Source organism: Pongo abelii, chromosome X (genome assembly GCF_028885655.2).
Source record: "Pongo abelii isolate AG06213 chromosome X, NHGRI_mPonAbe1-v2.0_pri, whole genome shotgun sequence".
In the NCBI taxonomy this organism is placed as follows: Eukaryota; Metazoa; Chordata; class Mammalia; order Primates; family Hominidae; genus Pongo; species Pongo abelii.
Window position 1 is genome coordinate 11,316,382 of NC_072008.2, and position 20,584 is coordinate 11,336,965.

Genomic DNA, 20,584 nt, shown 5'->3' on the forward strand with positions numbered 1-20,584 from the left:
CATGAGCCAAGGAATGTGGGCAGCCTCTAGAAAATGGAAAAGTCAAGAAAAATGATTCTCCCCTACAGTCACCAGGTACCATGATTTTAGCCCAGTGAGACCCATTTCAGACTTCTGACCTCTGGAAGTGTAAGATAATAAATTTGTGTTGTTTTAAGCTACTAAGTTTGTGGTTATTTATTATAGCAGCAACAGGGAACCAATACAATGTCTTCCCAATTTTTGAAGAGGGAAATAGAAGGCTCAAAAAGGAGAAATTTTGTAGTTTTTACCCAAGCTATCATATCTGTAGTCCCAAATCTTGATCCCTTTCTCAGGCCTACTAAATGAGAATCTGCGTTTCAACAAGGTCCTGGCCTAGTCATGTGATTTCTAGCAAGCTCCCAGGTGCTGGTGGTCCCCAACGGTTCTCCGATTTAAGCATTAAAGTTCATCAGAATCATGGGGAAGCTTGTTAAAATAACACAGATTGCTGGGCCCTACCCCAAAAGTTTCGGATTCAGTAGGTGTGGCAGGGGGCTGACAATGTGCATTTCTAACAAGTTCCCAGGGGATACCAATGCTGCTGGTCCAGCCACCACATTTTGAGAGCCACTGCTTTAGATGACACTAATAAACATGTAAGAGGAAAGAAGTGGCACTTATCATTCACCTAAAACCCATGATGGCACCTCATTATTAACTGACATTTTATAGCAGGTGGGTGATCTGTTTAACAGTCTGTACTTTATGTACTTGCTTTGTGAAAAAGGCACCACATAGCCCCGGGGTTTTTGGTAACACTTGTGGGCAAAAATAGCCACATCTTTGGAACACCAAAGTATCAAATCCATAGATGTATTTCCCCAAATCCCAAAAACACATTTTCATGTGTATCCGTATTTTCTCCTTGCAGCATTCCATATGGCACAACTGGCAACTGTGGATATTGACATGCTCCACATCTCATAAGACAACCTGAGGTACTGGGAATTTGCTTGAGCAAGATTTCCCAACTTCAATGCTACTGACATTTGGGGTTGGATAATTCTTTATTTGGGGGGCTTTCCTGTGCATTGTAGAATATTTAACAGCATCTCTGGCCTCTACCCACTAGATGCCAGGAACATCCGTATCCTCCAACTGTGACAACCAAAAATGCTTCCAAATATTATAAAATGTACCCTGAAGGGCACAGTCATTCCTGGTTGAGGCCCACTAGTTTATCTGATTCTGATGCATATTTTTACGAAGATATAATAGATCTGGAAAGAGATTATTGAGTCCCACAGCACACCTTGGACAAGACATAAGATTCCTGAGTTGCTGTTTGGTCAGATAATGAATTCGAGCTGATCCATATCATGTTGGGCCTTCTGTAAGCTACTGAGTGGGGAACAGATCTTTCCAGATGAACAACCACACAGATTGTTTTTTTTTTTTTTCCAAACAGTTTGCTCTTACTCAATTTTACAGCCGATCTGTTGAGACCGAAACTCCCTCAGATGTTCTGTCTATTCCCCATCCTAAATGTCAGGGTAGGAGAACAGGTTAAAGGGGAGAATCTTAAAAATATGCATATTTAAAATTTTGAAAACATCTTTGGAACATGTATTTTAAAATAAATGTAAGTCAGCTTGAGTTTAAGGGCCTCAGTAATATCCCTGATAAAAACAAGAGCTACATTCTGTAATTGCTATAGTCCATGATAAATAAAAAGGAAATACACATTTTGTACTTACAGAGAAGCCACTGTATAATGACAACCTGCTTGTAAACACAATCTGGGTTTACTAACTTACATCTGATAGCAATGCCATACGCAGGGCATCAAGTCCTAGAGGGTCAAGGCTGCGCAGTCTAAGGCAGTTTGAGAGAACACGTCCTTTAAACTGAGAACAACAAAGATACCAGTTATTACCTCAATCACTTTGTGATTCCCACTCTGAGCAGGACAGATCCTAAGAACTAGAAAAGACCATAGTCATGATTTCTTTAGCCCATTTATTTACAAATGGATTTACCAGGGAGGATGAGAGCTTCCTTCACTTACACAATTCTGAAAAGAAAAGAGGTCACACTTATACTTTCTGAAATTTACTTATTTCTAAAGTCCACAAGCTTCCTCTTTTTAGTCCATTTCTGAGACTAAATTAGATTAGTAGGGTATGATCAAATTGTGATTGCCCACTTGGTTTTGTTAGCTATGGTATAAATCAAATTTCATGCTTCCTTTTGCTGCTCAAGGGGTGTTTATAGTCTGCCGAGTAATGTTAAAGCTGACTTAAGTAAGGCTCTTTGAGAACCATTAATTCTTACTGTTGTAACATAAAACAGCCCAAATCCAAATTTAGACACTTTTTGAATTATTGACACCATGATTCCAGTCCTTTATAAGGAAGGTAAAGACCACTGGCATATACCATTTAATTTTATTTTAAAATAACAATTTCTATCTTTTAGAATTTCTTTTTATTTCCATAGGTTTTTGGGGAACAGGTGATATTTGGTTACATGAGTAAGTTCTTTAGTGGTGATTTGTGAGATTTTGGTGCACCCATCACCCTCTATCTTTTTTAGTGACCAAAAAAATGAGTGTTTTTTTTCCCACCAGCTATTGTTTGAACGATAACTTCATCTAAATAACAGTTGTGCCTCTTGCCCCTAGTCATCTCTTTCCTATTTTCTAAAATGAATCACAGACTTTCGGAACTTGGGGTACAAACTTTGGACCTTCACAGACCCTGAAATAGTTGTCTTTCCACAACAGCACCCTGGGTCCAGGCACCCACTTCACTTTATACACCCCAACACCCAGCTCAGTTCTTAGGTAACTGTAAATCTGTGGGTTTCAACTAGGGGCGAATTTGCCCCCTCACTCCCCCATCAAACATATGCGATGTCCGGAGACACTTTTGGTTAGTCACAACTTAAGAGGGAGGGTTGTTGCTGCTAACACCTAGAAGGTAGAGGCCAGGGATGCTGCTAAACATCCCTCAGCAAAGAATTATCTGGCCCCAAATGCCAAGAGTGCTAACACCGAGAAACCTTTTTGTAGAGGTTCTCAGAGACACATTTTCCAGCCATATGTTGTATGACTCTATTTCTATGAAATGTCCCAAATAAGCAAATCCATAGAGACAGGAAATAGATTGGCAGTTGTCTTGTGCTAAGGGGAGGAGAGTGGGAATTGACTGTTACTGGGTATGGGATTTCTTTTCAGGTGATGAAAATGTTCTAGAACTAGACTATGGTGATGGTGGCAAACTTTGTAAATACATTAAAAATATACTAAAACCCACTCAAGTATACCCTTTCAACACGTGAACTTTATAGTATGTGAATTATGTATTAAGTTATTAAATCCGTTTTTATAGACCTTTCATTAAATAGCTTTTATTTCTTACTAAACAAGAGCTTATATTGTAGAGCAGTTTTGAATAGCTGTAGGTTTCTCTGGAGGATATTCTCTGGTAAAAGTTTTTGAATGCAACCCTATATTTCACAGGAAAAACATTATGTTCTGTATTTTTAAAAACTTTATCTATTTCCAGTTGTTCTTATAATGTTATCATTTGATCTGGGGCCCTGAGATATGCCTCATTCATCTGTGAGCAAGTGCGTGAAGAGTGTCTGAGCCAGGGCCAGAGCCCAGGGGTCTTGCGTCTGCTCTGACTCTCAATGTGATGTGAAGACAGCCAAGTCATCTGATTGCTTTGTGTTTCTACCTTCTCATTCTTGACACAAGTCTGAGCTTCCAGATGAACTTTCTTGTAGAAACCCTAGCAAGCAAGGACAGTGGATACAAATGCTCAGTGCTTTACCAATGCAGAGGGGACACAAGTGGATTTCCCTGTCCAACATTCAGGGTCTCTCTGTTTCCAACAGCCCATCTGCCATTGCCATTTTTCTACCTAAAACCTCCGCTGCCGCCTAGCTGGTCTTTTTCTGCACACCAAGCATGCTCTGCCCATTCCCGTTTCTCTTTCTTCCAATGACTCAGCCCTGTGAGGAAATAGCCTCTATGTCTATCCAAATCCTTCACATCTCCAAAGCCTGAAGCCCCTGGCACACAATGAACAACAGAATTATTTTAGGCAAGGAATTCTACATTTAATTGCTAAGATCATGGAAGCATGAGAAGATGTCACCTTTTGGCCTTTAGCTCCTCTTATGCCCTCCACCTTGCACCACGCCAGCAGTGCTGGGTTCCTGCCAGCTAGCTAACACACTGGGCCACTTCCATGCTGGTGCCTTTGTGCTGATCCCAGAGATGCTCAGGCGAACACCTCACCTTCTTCAAGAAATTCTTTAAAACTGACCACCCTATTGAAACGTGCAACTCAGCACTTCTAATCCTTCTTAGCTGCTCTACTTTTTCCTTTTCCATAGGCTTTCTCTTCTTCTGCTGTACTTATTTATTATATCCATTGTTCATAGTTGCTTTCTGTGAGACTGTGAGTAGGAGTCTTTGTGTGTTTTAATCACTGACGTAAAACATAAACCTAGAATATACCCGGCATGCGGGAGGTGACCAATAAACATTTAAACATGTTAAATGCTTAGAACCATGGCTGGCAATAAAGGTTAGTTACATCTTCATCATAGTCGTCATCATCAACTTTATCATCATGGGGCAACCCTTACACTGTTGTTCTGTACCATTACACTGTGTTTAGCCTTTTATGTATCTATATTTTACATAATGTATAAAGGCTGTAAATTTTTTGAGGGCTGATATCATACCATATATAATATGTGTCTTTTTAAAAATTAAGATATAATTCACATACCATAAGATTCACCACTTTAAAGTGTACAATTGAGTGGCTTTTAGCATATTCACAAGATTGTGCAACAATCACCACTGTCTAACTCCAGAATATTTCTATCATCACAAAAAGAAACCTGGTGCTCATTAGCAGTAACTCCCCATTTCCCCCTTCCCTCAACCCCTGGCAACCATGAATCTACTTTCTGTTTCTATGGATTTTGCCTATTCTTGGCATTTCCTATACAGTCATACAGTATATGGTATTTTATGACTGGCTTCCTTCACTGAATGTAATGTTTTCAAGGTTCATCCATGTTGTTGTATGGATCAGTGCTTCATTCCATTTTTTGGCTGAGCAATATTTAAAAAAACTACTAATCTGTGTATGTCTCCACTGAACCTCAGCAGGAAAGTTGAACTTACTTTGGTATATTTTACCCAATAAACAGGAATAAAAATGCTTGTTTTTACATTACTGTCCTACCTCTTTTAACACAGATGTACCATTTTCACTCCTGACAGTTACCAGTTAATTATAATCCAAACGACACACTCTTCAACTGCATATAATTTCCCTTGTTGAAAATTGTTCCACCTGATATTTAGCAAATGCCTACGGACTTTTCAAATTACAAGCTGTATGAACTCTTACTGTGAATGTTTATATTATTAAAATATTTCCTACTCATGATTTAAAAGGGCTCTCTCACTTTAAAAAATCGTGTGGTTTTTTTTTGTCTTGGATTTTATGTTCAACTTTTTCTCCCCCTAAGAATGAACATTGGATATACCCAGGGCCTATGCAAGTAGCACTATCACTTACTCATCTCTCTTGGTGAACATGAATGAGAAATATCATACTCCAAACTTCTTGTATTTCCCCTGCATTTGTTGCATTCACAGATTATTTAAAAGAAATAAATTTAAACCTTGGCTACCCAGAGATTTTCAAGGAGTCCCTAGATAACTACCGTTAGTGTTTTGGCGAATATCTCCCCAAATGGAGAGAAGGGAGAGCAGGGAGGGAGGGAGAAAAAAAATTAGAGAAGGGGACTTTAAAAAATCTATTTTTCCACTTAACAATGTATCATCAACATCTTTTTATGTTGACAAATGCAGAGTGACATCCTCATCTTGAATGCTATTTGTGCCATAATCGATTTGAACCAGCCCCGCTATTGGTAGACATTTTGTTTTAAATGTTACTTCGTAGGCCAGGCGCAGTGGCTCATGCCTGTAATCCCAGCACTTTGGGAGGCTGAGGCAGACAGATCATGAGGTCAGGAGATCGAGACCATCCTGGACAACATGGTGAAACCCCGTCTCTACTAAAAATATAAAAATAAGCTGGGCATGGTGGCATGTGCCTGTAATCCCAGCTACTTGGGAGGCTGAGACAGGAGAATCACTTAAACCCGGGAGGCAGAGATTGCAGTGAGCCGAGATTGTTCCACTTCACTCCAGCCTGGGCGACAGAGCGAGACTCTGTCTCAAAAAAAAAAAAAAAAAAAAAAAACAAACTATCATAGTGTATTTGCTTGGAGTATATTATAATTTGAACTAAGAGGTCAGAGCCAAATGTAATGAGAATGTTAGGATAATAGATTCTAGCACTTTTATAGCATCTCCCTTTTCAGGTACTTATCAGAGGTCATTTGCACAAAAGTCCACAGGAGCAGTTGACAGCAATGCTGAATTATCCATCTTAGCTATTAAAAAGGTCCATCTAAATCACTGTAGGATTTCTTTCAGAATCCACATTTTCTATGTTTACCATGTCATGGAAAACTTTTCTACATTTTCATTAATTCATCAACACATTTATCTAGCACCTACTTTGTATAAGAGCTTTTTCTAGGTACCAAGGAGCTCCCAAGAAAGTATAAGACACAATACCTGATTTCTAAGGGTTGCAGTGGGGTCAAAGTTACGATGTGTATCGGAATTCATCGGTGGTTTTGTGCCTAAGATCTGAAGATCATACAACTCCAACTCTACCCCAGCAAAAAAAAAAAAAAAAAAAAAAAAAGCTATCCTAGAGAATGATGTTTTCTTATAAGTAAACATCTACAGAGAAAATATTTAAAAGCCAACTTTGGCTCCAGCTACTTAAGAAGACTCACTGTTGAAATTATTCTAGAATATTGGACAACCCTGGGGATGCTTTAAAAGAAGGCTCAAGAGTTGAACTCTTACAGATGACAGGAAAGGCTTTTCAAACTCATAATACCTGACTTATCCAAAGGCCACCCTCATACCCTGAGTGCTGCTGAAACCCAGGCAGTAAGCCAGTGGAGAGGAACCCCAAAACAAACCAAACACCCTCCCAGCAGTCAAAAATAAGTGTCACAAAACCGAAATTCATTTGCTTTTCTCACAGGTGAGGCCCTCCCAGGCCAGCCCCACTTAGGGTGTTCCTTTACTTTCAGTTCACCCATACTTTTAACAAGCTTGGGCATATGATTTTCTAGCATACTATAAATTAGAAGCAGCAAATTAGAAGTGGGGAAGTTGCTAACATAAGCATTGTGAGAACAGCAAAACGTACCGGGCTGCAAGTCAAGAAAAAGAATACCTGCTACAAAAAAATGAGCAAAAGAACTATTTTATGCAGTCAATTTATTCATAAATAAAATAATTGCTTATAGGAAAAATATTTCAATTGAAATTTCATTTTCCTCAAAAACATTTAGCAATTTTTAAGCTGTGTAAGTGGGACCTAAATTAGTAGAAGAGATTTCAAACAGAGATCCATATTTTAATGTCCTATGACTCAGGATATGCAGTAGGGGAAAATCAATTATTTCTATGGAATTGGCCATCAAAGCTTGTTCAACTGTCCATGGTGAATTAGCGGTAACTCACTATCCAGTGGTCCAGAGGAATTAATGCCACATTAAGGAAGCATCCTGTTGATCATTATGGCCAAATATATCATCCTCTCATTCTTAAAAGGTGAGAAAAAGTATAAGATCAATCTTTCTAAAACTACAAGGCCACTAGTAATTCATCATGGACTTTATTAGTAGAGATTACCCACAACTTTGCAGAAAAAAAAATATCCTGAATCCTTTCAGACACTCCAATATATGTAATTATATAAAATGGGGGAAAAAGATTGACAGTGAACATAATGTGATCCACATTTTCCTTCCTCTCCCTTACCACCTTGCTGTACACCCCTGCCAATCCTCCTAAGGTCCATTTTCCAACTTCCTTCAAAGGGAATCCTTCTTGTCTCTGATATAAAATTCACCAATAAATATATTCATAAATAAATGCAAATCCTGGGGACATTTGGCTTTCAGAATCATATTCTATGTTTCTTTTCATGCATACATTTTACCTGTTATAATCTTCTACTTCCTTCTTTGCAATCTCTCTCTCCCTGATTGGAAGGTCTTACCTTTCTTTGCAATATTCATCCCTACTGATTTATCCCAAAGATCATCTTGGAATCTTATTTATTAGCATCCTTTAAACATTTACTGTATGCCAGCTGACAGGGTTGGGGAGAGTAATAAATAGCCTTCCATTTCCCCAGAGATGTCACTCATCTACTTTTCATACTAATTCCCTGAGCTAGGTTCTGTTATTATTTCCATTCTACATATCAGGAAATTGAGGCTCAGACAGGCTAAGTAATTTGTACATATACATATAAACATATGTATATGTACAAACTTTATAAGTATTACTTGAGTATTCAAAGAGATCCAAGTATAACATCAACTGTATCTGGATAGATATTCAGTATCTCCTTTATTGATCTAATATTGATGGACGACTCGTCAGTTAGCTCCTGCCACTAATTACAAATTTGTTCAATTAGATCAATCTAATCAAATTCCAGAATAAAATAAAAAAACCCACGTGTCATACCAAGGTAGAGGGGTAAAACACACATGAATTTAATAGGTAGATGATCAGAGGTTCTTTTAGAAAGTGAATAGCTTTGGTCATTGCTTAGGGAAAGGAGAGGCTGCTGAGAACACGGAAACAAAGTAGCTAGCCAGACAGTTAAGAGACTCTGAAAAATAGAGAGGAATTTGGGTTTGCCTGTATGAGAAAGTGGGATTGGGCCAGAAGGATGTGGGCAAAGAAGGGCCGCCATACTGAGAGGCCAAGCTGCTCTGTGAGATGGGAGGCAAAGGACAACATCCCCTGTGACATGAGTTTGTTTGTAAAAAACAAAATTTACTTTAAAATGTGCTGTCTGGTGTGCACTCCTTGCCTCGTAGTATAGATCATCAGTAAAAGTTTTGCTACTGCAAGAACCTTAAGTTCCTGATTGTTTTTATGGCAGATGGGTTTCAGCACGGGGTCGAGAAGGGGCTTTGTCCCCTGTTTTGGTGGACACCAGAGTGGTGATAAAGGAGTAGCCAAAGAGAACAGAGAAAAATACCTTCAATGGAAGCAGATAATAGAGCAGTGGTGATCCCAAAATTACAATTCCTCAGACAGATACTAGAGAGAGCTTTGGGGTTTTACCCAAACGGGAATTTGAATCAATTTCTCCTGATCTGAAAGGGCTGGAAAAATCCTGGAGGATGTCCAGATTACACTAGAGAATCTCAACCACCTAGCTTGATTTTTGTAAAGAACAATGTTGTTTGCTAGAACTGAGGAAAAGGCGATGGCAGAGCAGCTTTTTAAAAATAAATCTGAATATATCAACATGTGCAGTCAACTAATTTGCTGACTTCAAAATAGCCTGATGAAACTCTTTGCCTGTTAAACCTATTATTGCCCGTAATGAAAGATTCCATATGCACTAATCACAACATACAGCCTTATGTCTGATCATAGCTTCTAAAAAATCATGATACAGGGATTTTTAGTTATACTCAACACATTTTTCCTTTAGAAACCGGATTGGTTGTTACAGATGCCATGAATGATATAAATTGAGCTCGCAGTTGGAAGAAATCTAAAGGATCAAGCATCCCTGAGTTTCAAACAGAAACTTGCACTGAATACATTCAAAGGTATGTGGATTTTATTTATAATTTGATATCCTTTTTATTGTGCTTATTTCTTTCTCTGCATTTCTTTTAAAAGATATAAATGTATTCTACATTTCTAATACTATATGCCATCAATAGTTACTTTTTAGTTGGCCCATAATTAAATTAGACTCTGATTACTGAAATGATTTTTTTTAACTTTATAATGCAACAAAGTGCTTGTCTAACTCCAAAGGTCTTTCTTGGCCACATTTCACAGTAAAATAGTTATTTTAATTAATTATCGATTAAAGTAAAAATAATACATTCACAGGCTGTGATCTACTACTTTGAAAAGCTTTTTATTTAATTACATAAAATAGAACCATCAATGAAGTATTTTTTCTCATTAACCAAAACAAACAAACAAACAAAAAACAAATTTAGGAGTTAGGAAACTTCAGTGTACTTTTCACAGACAGCATTATTACACGTAATATTCACTTCTTATAAAAAATTTAAGGTCTTTCTTCTGACAGTTTTCCCAATTGGTTAATAATTTGTGCCACAAATCAATGTGCGCATTTTAGGAGGACCTGTTTTGCTTAACGTCCCAAGGGTTTTATTTATAGAATAATTATGGTGCAACATCAAACTAAATGAAGATTCCATTGAAAGAAAATGAAACCTCTTAGGGAGAAAGTATTCAAAATTCATTGAAGAATCACATAAAATTAGTACCATCCTCTCCTGTTGGTTCAGCCACATCTTTTGCTCCACAATCTGGAGCTCAGAGATGTTACTGGAGGGTCTTACCTGAAGTTCTGTAGATAGGAATTTCTGGAACTAAAATCTATCTTGGCAAATTAATATATTTTCTCAAATGATTAGTCCTTGATTTTAACAGTAGCAATGCCCAGGTAGACTGTGCACAAGACATTTCTCCTTGTTCTAAAATTATAAAATACTGTGCACTTTGATGATCTTCCCAACCTTTAGGGCCAACTTTATTCCTTTAATCATTAATTATAAATACAATTTAGCTTCTATGACTATGGGCTGTATAGGCATAGGAAAATGGCATGCAAAGTCATATGAGGATAGATCATTCATGTCCCTGAAACTTGTTTAGCCCTCAACCTAAATTAAATGCATCTTTATCACTATTGTGACTCCAGAAACAATGAAATAGGCTGAGAGCTGGAAATCACATATGACTGAAGTAAATTCACAAAGAATGGCTCCATCCTTCTTCCTAGCAATAGACTAACGTAGATTATGTGTGTTTTATGGAGCATTCATTACATCCATGTTTGAGAAGAGATGAGAAAAGCGGATGTTGACTTACATTTCAGAACCATCAAGAAATGGGGACCTGGATTTTATTTGCCTGCCTCCTGGGAGCAGCTTTTGCCATGCCTGTGAGTAAAACACCCCTTGCATAAGTCAGTGTCCAATTTCACAAGCTTGGACATAAAAATCTGCCCATATTTGGTGAAATTACGGTTTAAAACAGTATGAGATCAGATGTCTTCATACGTCTCCGGGTTGAAGAAACACTTCAGGAGCTTGTTTTAAAAAGGTATATTCTCAAATGCCTCTACCAAAAATTCTGATTTGGTACAGCTGGGGCGGGGCCCAGGACTATGCATTTTTATAAGCACCCCAGGAGATTCTGTTGGAACCCTTAGCTTGTAAATACCACCACCCATCTCTAGATGGAGCAAGCTTTTAGAAGGGACCCTTGAAAGGTCTCCAGAGAAAGTGCTTAACCAGCTTTGGACGAATATTACAGAGATGCCAGTTTTGTCTAAAACCCAGTTCCTCTCAAGATTCCAAATCTCTTCCTGCCCTCCACATATTGCTGCTGTTACCCCTCAGGGGGTAAGATTTTTGTGTTAGGAATCCACTTTTTGAGCCACCTTCCTGTTCTCAGAGGCCCCACCTCTTTGGGTACATCTGATAAGTAGGTGACTTTTTTGTGGTTGCCCGGGATCCTGCCTACACCCAATACATAGTGATATATTTTATATTCAAATGTATTAAAGATCAGGACATTAGACCCACTCTGTCTGGACACAGGTGCATAAGGGCAGAGAACTCAGATCACATGCACGCCAAGCAGGCTGCATCTGCTTTTTGGTGGAATAAAGAGCAGTTGATACAACCAGAAGCCAGCAAGCTTGCACCCCTGCCTCCTCTCTTCCTCTCTCACCCACAAAACCAAGATTCTGTGCTCTGACTTCCTGAAATCCTGCATTGCAGGGATTCCTAGTTTCTTCAGGGGTCCCTGCCTTACAAATTCAGCCCTTTTCCCACTCTCTAAGATGGTATTGTTCAAGAGGGTATAGGACCTGACTAAAACCATTCACATCCAGATGAGAGAGAATAAACCTTCCCATGAAATGTGAGCATGTTTAAAGAATATAATAGAGCCAATCCTAAATGAGGCCAACGTCTGAGGGAGATTTTCTGCATGACCGTCTCTCCTCCCTGGACCCCAGGCACAACCAGAGTTCCACAATACAGGCACCAGACACTTGGCCCCCACTTTTGAGAGGATAGACAGTCCTGATTCAGATCATCATTCAGGTGGCCTTTTATTTTTAACTTTAAAATTTTTCTGCCATAAAACCGTTGGCAGAATAATAAAAAAAGGTCGGCCTAAACATCATAAATCAACTCTTTCATTTTCCACGGGATTTATAATGTTTCCACTTTGCTCCACCCATCTTGTTCTGGCATTCATCAATAATTCCCACCTTGTGGTTTCTTTTGTGGCTTCTTTTGTTGTATGGAAGTGTTGTTTACTTTGCATGTCAATTATGAGAAATCCCTTTGATACTTAAAAGTACTTGACCACCTCCTGACCTACAAGGGAACATTCCTGAGACAATTCTCTCCTTGTTGATATTTCTTTATTGTGTAAGAGAAACACACTTCTCTCCCCAATACGGGGTGAGTTTTGTCAGCAAGTAAACTGTTGGGCAGGATAGGGTAGGATTCATTGAAAACACTGGGCGTGGGGGTGGGATGTTGTCCAGATCACTGGAGAATAAATGTGTGCTGGTTTCCGCTTCCAGGTCTCCAACCATAAGGCTATAACCCCAGGAACAGCTGTTCTGAACCTCTTTAAAATAAGAGGTCTCCTCTTCTACACAGCACATTTATTCAAACTAAAAACAGACCTCAAGTATATTCTGCACTATATAGATTTTTTTAAAGTAGCTTCAGTCTCCTTTAATGTGAACAATTGCATACTGACTTAATCTCTTCCTCTCTCTTCTCTTCCTTCACTCTCTCCCTTCCTCTCTCCTTCTATTCTCCTCCTCTCCTCCCTATAAAAGCTACCACCTCATCCTGGGCACCCTGGTTATATCAACTTCAGCTATGAGGTAATTTTTCTCTTTACTAATTTTGACCATTGTTTGCGTTAACAATGCCCTGGGCTCTGTAAAGAATAGTGTGTTGATTCTTTATCCCAGATGTTTCTCAAGCGGTCCTGATTTTACAGTTCCTACCACCAGCTTCCCTGTTTAAGCTCTGATGGTTGGCCTCAAGCCTGTGTCGTCCCAGCAGCCTCCCGCCTGGCTACTCTGACTCAGTCTGTCCTCCTAAATATGGCCGTAAGCTTACCCATCATGAACCACTACTCAGGGAGGCTCCATGATAGGGCAAAAAGTAAACTCTGACCAGCTTGGTTCTATCCCAGCTAATAAAACGTAAGGATTAGGTAAGATGTTATTTAAGACTCTTTCCAGCTCAAAAAACTCCTGATTCTAAGATTAAGTCACACTCTATGTGTGTCTCTCATTTGCCTCTGCTGAAATATTAGTGACTAAGTGGTATAGGAGAGACTCCGCAGAACAGTGGAATGCATGAGTTTTGGACATTGGGTTTGAGGTTCTCCTCAACCTCTTACTAACTGTATGACTTTGGGCAAATCATTTCCTCTTTCTGGAACCCTGGTTTCCTCATCTGGAGAAAGGAAATAATTATAATAACCATATTTCAAAATATTGTTTGGAGAGTAATATAGTTAATGAATATGAAAAGTGCTTTGTCAAGTATAATATGAGCAAGGTTACTAATTATTTTTTGTATCGATCAAATGCCGTATTACTATATAAAGAATCCTCAAACCTAAGGCTAACCAAGTATATATACTGTTCAGAAAGGAATAAGATTCTTACTTCTCTCACAGGTTCAGGTAACAATCTATGAGTTTATTTACTTATAAAAGCTGAAGACAAATGTTAGTAAGATTTTGAGGCAAGATTTTCTGTTAAACCTAAAAGATTGACACATCTGATCAGTCAATCTGTGTTTCTAGGATGAGGGACAGTGTTTGCACCTCTCTTTTTCCCATTGTGACATCAAAGAAAAAAATGAAATTAACATCATGTCATATTATTATGTCATAATTTTGTGTTTGTTTTGCTCTTACAATGAAAAGAAGGAACTATGGAATTAAACAGATTTACTCCCTGTGTAACCTCAGTCAAGTTAATGAATCTCTTTAACTCCCCATGACCTTATCTAAAAAGTGAGAGTAATAATATTTGCCTCCTAGCATATGAGAAAAGATGAAGAATGTGTGTGATGGATGTAAACACAGTGCCTGACACACAGAAAGCACCCAACAAATGTTTACCTTCTTCTTTCTTTTGTAGAACTCACATTCTCAGGCTATCAATGTTGACAGGACTGCATTAGTGAGTCTATATTTCATACTGCATCAGTGAGTTTCTATATTGGATGAAAGTAAATTAAATCAAATGGGTTCTAATATCTTTTTCTCTTAAGGTGCTTACCCCTTTGAAGTGGTACCAGAGCATAAGGCCACCGGTATGTAGACATTTTGTTCTTTATTCCCTGAAAATATTAGGCATGCATTAAAATTCCCATATTAAGTGAAATATCATGTCTACTCCATATACAGACATTAATGGGAAATTTAGTTTGTAAAAAATCATATCTGGGTACACAGTTACAGATTTTTGCAAAGGAAAAATGAATAAAATATTCTTATAGCCATAATGGCAAAGAAAACACTGCTGCTTCTCTGGTTGGAGTCACCTGAGCCAATGGTAAACCTGCCTCTCTGTTTCTCACCAGTACCCTTCCTATGGTTACGAGCCCATGGGTGGATGGCTGCACCACCAAATCATCCCCGTGCTGTCCCAACAGCACCCCCCGACTCACACCCTGCAGCCTCATCACCACATCCCAGTGGTGCCAGCTCAGCAGCCCGTGATCCCCCAGCAACCAATGATGCCCGTTCCTGGCCAACACTCCATGACTCCAACCCAACACCACCAGCCAAACCTCCTTCCGCCCGCCCAGCAGCCCTACCAGCCCCAGCCTGTTCAGCCACAGCCTCACCAGCCCATGCAGCCCCAGCCACCTGTGCACCCCATGCAGCCCCTGCCGCCACAGCCACCTCTGCCTCCGATGTTCCCCATGCAGCCCCTGCCTCCCATGCTTCCTGATCTGACTCTGGAAGCTTGGCCATCAACAGATAAGACCAAGCGGGAAGAAGTGGTGAGTATATTTTGAAGCCACTACAATGCAAATCCTGTGAAAATGGTGCAGCAAAATAGGCCCCAGAGTTCTAAGGTCTCCGACAACCAAGGGTCTACAGTTGTAGTAGTTACAGATCTATGATTCTATTAGTCCAAGCAATATGCTATACCTTTATATTAAAAACAAATTCATCTAAATGGCTTGGTAATTAAGACCACAGTTTTTATGGTAGGTTTCAATTTTACTATTACTGAATTTCTACCAGAATATATATTACCAAAACCCATTAATAGAAATATATATTACTAAACCCCATGAATTTTAAGGGCAACAGCATAAGGGAATATCAGTTCTCCTTATATTTCAAAGGTTTGACTAGCAAGAATAGGCTAGAGTTGCACTGAAGGCTTAAGAAAAGAGGGAGCGGGTAATATTGAGAGTGCAAATATCTGAACAGGCTACAAAAGGTAGAGGGGAAATCTCTTCAAAAACCTACAGGAAGATTCCCCGTTTCCAGTAGTTTTCAATCTAACTTGGAGGCGGCTAAACTAAACATACTGTTAGATTCCTTTTCTGTACTGGGATTCTATAGATGATTAAGCTTTTAGCAAGAAGTTACTGCAATTTAGCACTAAATCTTCCATTGCAAGCAGCTCTTACAAATGAATGGGAATAGTCAACAAAACAACCTTAATCTACATCCATAAAGTCTTACTTCTATGTATACGAGATTATGTGATCCTATGATGTATATGTATCCAACTGTAATTCCAATTTATACATGTTATTGATGATTTGCTACTGAGAAGAAGAGAGAAGTGAGGTGGAAATGACCAGGATAAGAAGCCAGGACACAAAGGTTCCAGTTCTGGCTTTGCGCTCAAAGAGGAGGCAGTATTGTAAAAGTTACTTCAAATGTATGGGTGTTTTATTTTCTTTTAAATGGGGAAAAATGATGAAATCAGATTATTTTCAAGTCTCTGTCCAATTATAAATACCGTAGTTTCTGAATTTAAAAAAATCATAATATATGTCATAAATGGCTTCATAATTGTGAGCATGTTTATGGAAAATATGGGGCAGAATTTTTTGAAAACTGATTGAATCCCAAGTAGTCTGGTGCCTGTCATTGGCTATTCTAGTCCAAGGCACATGTTCTCTCTGTACATAGAAAATGCATTTATTTATCTCTTTATTAATAATTAATACCATGAACTTTATAATGTGCTCACATTTATGTGAGCTATTTATGGAAAAGTGACTTTGGGCAGATAGTTTGAACTCTTTAAAACTCAGTTTCTTCTTGTGTAAAATTTGAGTATAAACATTGATAGTTTATCTTAGAGTTGTTTTATGGAAAACAAAATAGCGTGATAAGCTTGGAGCCTGACATACAAGACGTACCCCCTGAAAAGGTAGCAATTGTTATTTTATTATAAAATAATAGGCTTTAAGTGTCCTGAAGGTGGAAGCAGTCCTCATGGACACCTAATATCTAATGACAACGAAATAACAAAGAAACTTCAGAAATTATAGAGTTCAACTTAAATGGTTGTACATTGTTTTGACAAAACTGAAGCCAGACATGTTATTGTAAATGGTACTCACTAGGAACATTTGTAAATTATTTTAACTGTTCTTTTGCAATTTTTTTTCAGGACTAAAAGATCAGAAGATGAGAGGGGAATGAATACTTCAGATGCTTTCAGGAATGACACAAGAACACAATGATTTTTGCTTATAATCACTTTACTTAGCAAATTCTGTAACTAAAAAAGTACCATTAGCAGACAATAAAATGCATTAAAAATCATTCATGTCTTTGTGTTGAATGAAACTTAAATTTTCCTATCATTTGAGATGATATATTATGAATGAGTATTCTTGAATAAGGTAGGAACTGCTCATTTAGTCATACAAATTCACCATTTGGCAAGCAAATAAGGAATATATTTCTTTTTAGAGAAAATTTAAATTATACTCTCTCAAATCTTTTTTAAAAAACAAAGTTTATACATCAGTTAAAACAGTTGATAAAATGAAAATTTAAGAATATGTACAATAACTAAAACCTGAACCAAATGAAGGGAAGTTTATATGAAAAATTCTTTATGTTAAGAAAGATAAACTTTTGAAGAATGTTTATATTACGAAACAAAATAGGACGTGGAACACTGGCTTTATACTTCACACCACATTGGCAATCAAAATCTGGTCTTTTGATCTCATTCTATGGAAAAAGATTTTTAAATGAAATTATGTGACATGCATAATAATGTACTGAATTTAAAGTTATTCAAGTAATTTGTTTTCCCCAAAAAATGTTATCAATGGAGCTTCAAATAGAGAATTACAGTGATTTTAAATACAAGTCATTTCTTTTACCTCATAACTTTAAGATAAATTGTACTGCATAGTCTTCAAAATGTTAACAAATGCATAAAATGGACTCAAAACAAGTTTTCTTTCCCACTCATATTTATATTTGAATCCTTTTTTCTTCCTACACCCACACAGAATTGTAAACAGTCTTTGCAGGGTTTATATTACACAAACCCATGGTAACTTTATTCCAGTACCTTTATGATTAAGGCCCCTTAATCATTTTCTGGAATGAATAAACATAACTTTACTGGGAGGCTGTCAATATTCAAACAAATAACTTGATTTTAAAGAATTTAGATTCAATTTTTTAAAGGTAGAAAAGCTTTTAATCAATTGGCATGGACCAATTCTAATCAACTGAGTCAATATTTATTAAGCACACTCTAGGGCAAAGCACTATTCCATGTGCTGGTGAAAAGAGCAAGGTCCCATCCTTAAGGAATCTAGAATCTACCAAAGGGGTAAAATAAGCCCACAAATAACAATTAAAAAGGCCAAATGGTATTAATACTATGACAGAAGTACAGTCAAAATACTCTGGCAAATATGGCAAATACCCTTGGCTAGCTGTCCGACAGCTTTCCTCACCACTCCTTTCCTGTTGGCAGAGCTGGAATCAATCCCAGCATTCAGCCACAGTTTCCAAATCAAAATTCAGATATGTAGTGTGATAATACAGTGGAATGTTTCAAACCAGAGACATACATTAACTGGTAATTATACTCTATACTTGCACTGTCAAATATGGTAGTCCTGTCCTATGTGGCTATTTAAATGTAAATAAATTAAAATTAAATAAAAGTTAAAATTCAATTCCTCCATCATAGTAGACACATTTTAAGTGCTAAATAGCCACATGGGGCTAGTGGCTACCATACTGGACAACACAGATACAGAATATTTCCATCACCATTCAGTTTTATCAGACAGCATTGCTCTATGTATTACTTCTTGAAGTTGAAAAATAATTCTTATTAATTCAAATATTTTAAACAAAAGATGAAACAAAAACAGATTTGCTGGTTCAAAGTGAAAATCTCAACTACCCACAGCAAGTTGTTCCCCAAGCATGCCAGTAATCCTGATGCTGTATGAGAATTTTCTAAGAACTGTAGAAGTGCCATTCTCTTCTTCAGGCCAAACTTCACATACTAAAATGGCTTCCCCTCTAGCTTTCATTTAGAACAGATAAATCCAGAGTTCAGAAGATATTTACATTCTTTTCTATTTTGTGGTTCAAACTAATAGTGCAACATAACATAGAGGGAGGCACACATTCATGTTACACAGACTCACACACCCATAACCACGCATGCCTTCTGGGTTTACCTGTAGTAAAAAGACACATGTGGAGACATGTGCCATTTGAGTAACTTGAAATTTTAAATAAAACTTCTTTCCATTACAGTCATTTAGAGAATGATTATGTGGTTATGGTATTCATTATTACCACCAAGACATACTACAGTTCTTCCAATACAAAAATTATATCAAGAAAAAAATGATCAAGCTGCGCATTTCATTTCCAAGCAATGCCAAGTTTACCATCCCCTTTCTCAACTCCACACAAAATAAAAATACAGACTTTTCTCTAAATCTGAAGTTTTTCCTTTGGTAGTAAACAATAGCTGAAAATACAAAGACTGAGTTTAAGGCCAAGAGTTTTAAAAAGAAAATAAACTAGTAGACAACTGTATTAATTGGGAAAAAATAACCCAAGAGGTCCTACTATGAACAGCTTAACATGAGACTAACAAGAGAAAAACGACTTCAACCAATTTCCTAAATTTCCAAAACATAGTAGCATTTAGTAGTACTCCACATTGCTTTAATAAAATAGTCATCAGCTTATGTCTGTTGTGAAATTCTTGTTAGTTGGAGTTTTTACTTATTTTTGTGATTTGGCTTTCAATTCCTTTTGCCCCTATTTGATCTGGAGCCTTATCAGCAAGGGCCATAGGCTGACATTTAGATATTAAAAATACATCCCTGTTGGGAAAAGTCCATGCTGGCCTCATTTGAAACACCTGACTCTCCCAGATGATAAATAATTATTGAGGAATAAGATTGGGCTGGGAGTGGTGAGGATTTGAAGAGAGAAGAAAGGAGTGGTCATTTGGGTTCAAAACATTTACCCCAATAAATCACACTTGAATCCTCTATCACAAAATCTAAATTAATAAAGCCCATTTGCAAATATCATTGTCCTATGGTCAACAAAAAACACCACAGGACCCAGAATTCACTTTACTATTAATTTTAAAAATGAACAATACTAAAATCTCAATTCCTCCAAACAGCCAAATTTTGTTTGCCTCTCCAAATAATTTTCCATGCTTCATATTTGGCCATGGAATGTGCAGGCTCTGGGGGTGTCAGTTAAGTGTCCGCAGAAGCACAAAGCTGGCTTTCCAGTGTGGTGGTAGGGGGTGCAGCCTCCATAACCAAACCATTTGATTCACAATCATGACCATTGCCTATCTGCTGTGGAAACTTGGACAATTTTTTTAGCCTCTCTATGGCTCAGTACACTCGTCTATAAAATGTACTAATATCATGCTCTGCTCTGAGTCTTTTCATGTTAATGAGCCCCAAGCTCAATAAATGTTAGCTACAGTTCTTACAATCAGAAAGAGAGCTTTGACCTGCCTCTGTAGACTCCCAAAGAGAACACTACCCAGTTGGAAGCAGGAGTGATACAAAATTTGGATATAACATGGAAGTTTTTGATGCCACAGGCACTGAAGTACATCATGTTTGTCTTTTTTTTTGAGACAGAGTCTTGCTCTGTCACCCAGGCTGGAGTGCAGTGGTGTGATCTTGGCTTGCTGCAACTTCCGCCTCCTGGGTTCAAGTGATCCTCCAGCCTCAGCCTCCCAAGTAGCTGGGATTACAAGAGTGAGCCACCACACCCAGCTAATTTTTGTATTTTTAGTAGAAACGGGGTTTCACCATGTTGGCCAGGCTGGTCTTG

General features: G+C 37.9%; 2 protein-coding genes across 3 annotated transcripts in view; one reads left to right on the plus strand and one right to left on the minus strand.

Moving 5' to 3' along the window:
• Window positions 1-20,584, minus strand: part of ARHGAP6 (Rho GTPase activating protein 6) — a 541,363-nt gene that overhangs the window by 151,247 nt on the left and 369,532 nt on the right. The window lies entirely within an intron of this gene.
• Window positions 11,067-15,372, plus strand: AMELX (amelogenin X-linked). The gene is made up of 4 exons (XM_054544334.1): window positions 11,067-11,120; window positions 13,047-13,094; window positions 14,506-14,547; window positions 14,818-15,372. The coding sequence occupies exons 1-4, from the start codon at window positions 11,067-11,069 to the stop codon at window positions 15,256-15,258; spliced, it is 585 nt and encodes a 194-aa protein (XP_054400309.1). The 3' UTR covers window positions 15,259-15,372.

Bases quoted from the DNA above. Each gene is read 5' to 3' on its own strand.
- AMELX (XM_054544334.1), top strand. From the start codon at position 11,067: ATGGGGACCTGGATTTTATTTGCCTGCCTCCTGGGAGCAGCTTTTGCC. The intron at 13,095-14,505 runs GTAATTTTTCTC...TTTTCTCTTAAG, and splicing joins ATATCAACTTCAGCTATGAG to GTGCTTACCCCTTTGAAGTG. The intron at 14,548-14,817 runs GTATGTAGACAT...GTTTCTCACCAG, and splicing joins ACCAGAGCATAAGGCCACCG to TACCCTTCCTATGGTTACGA.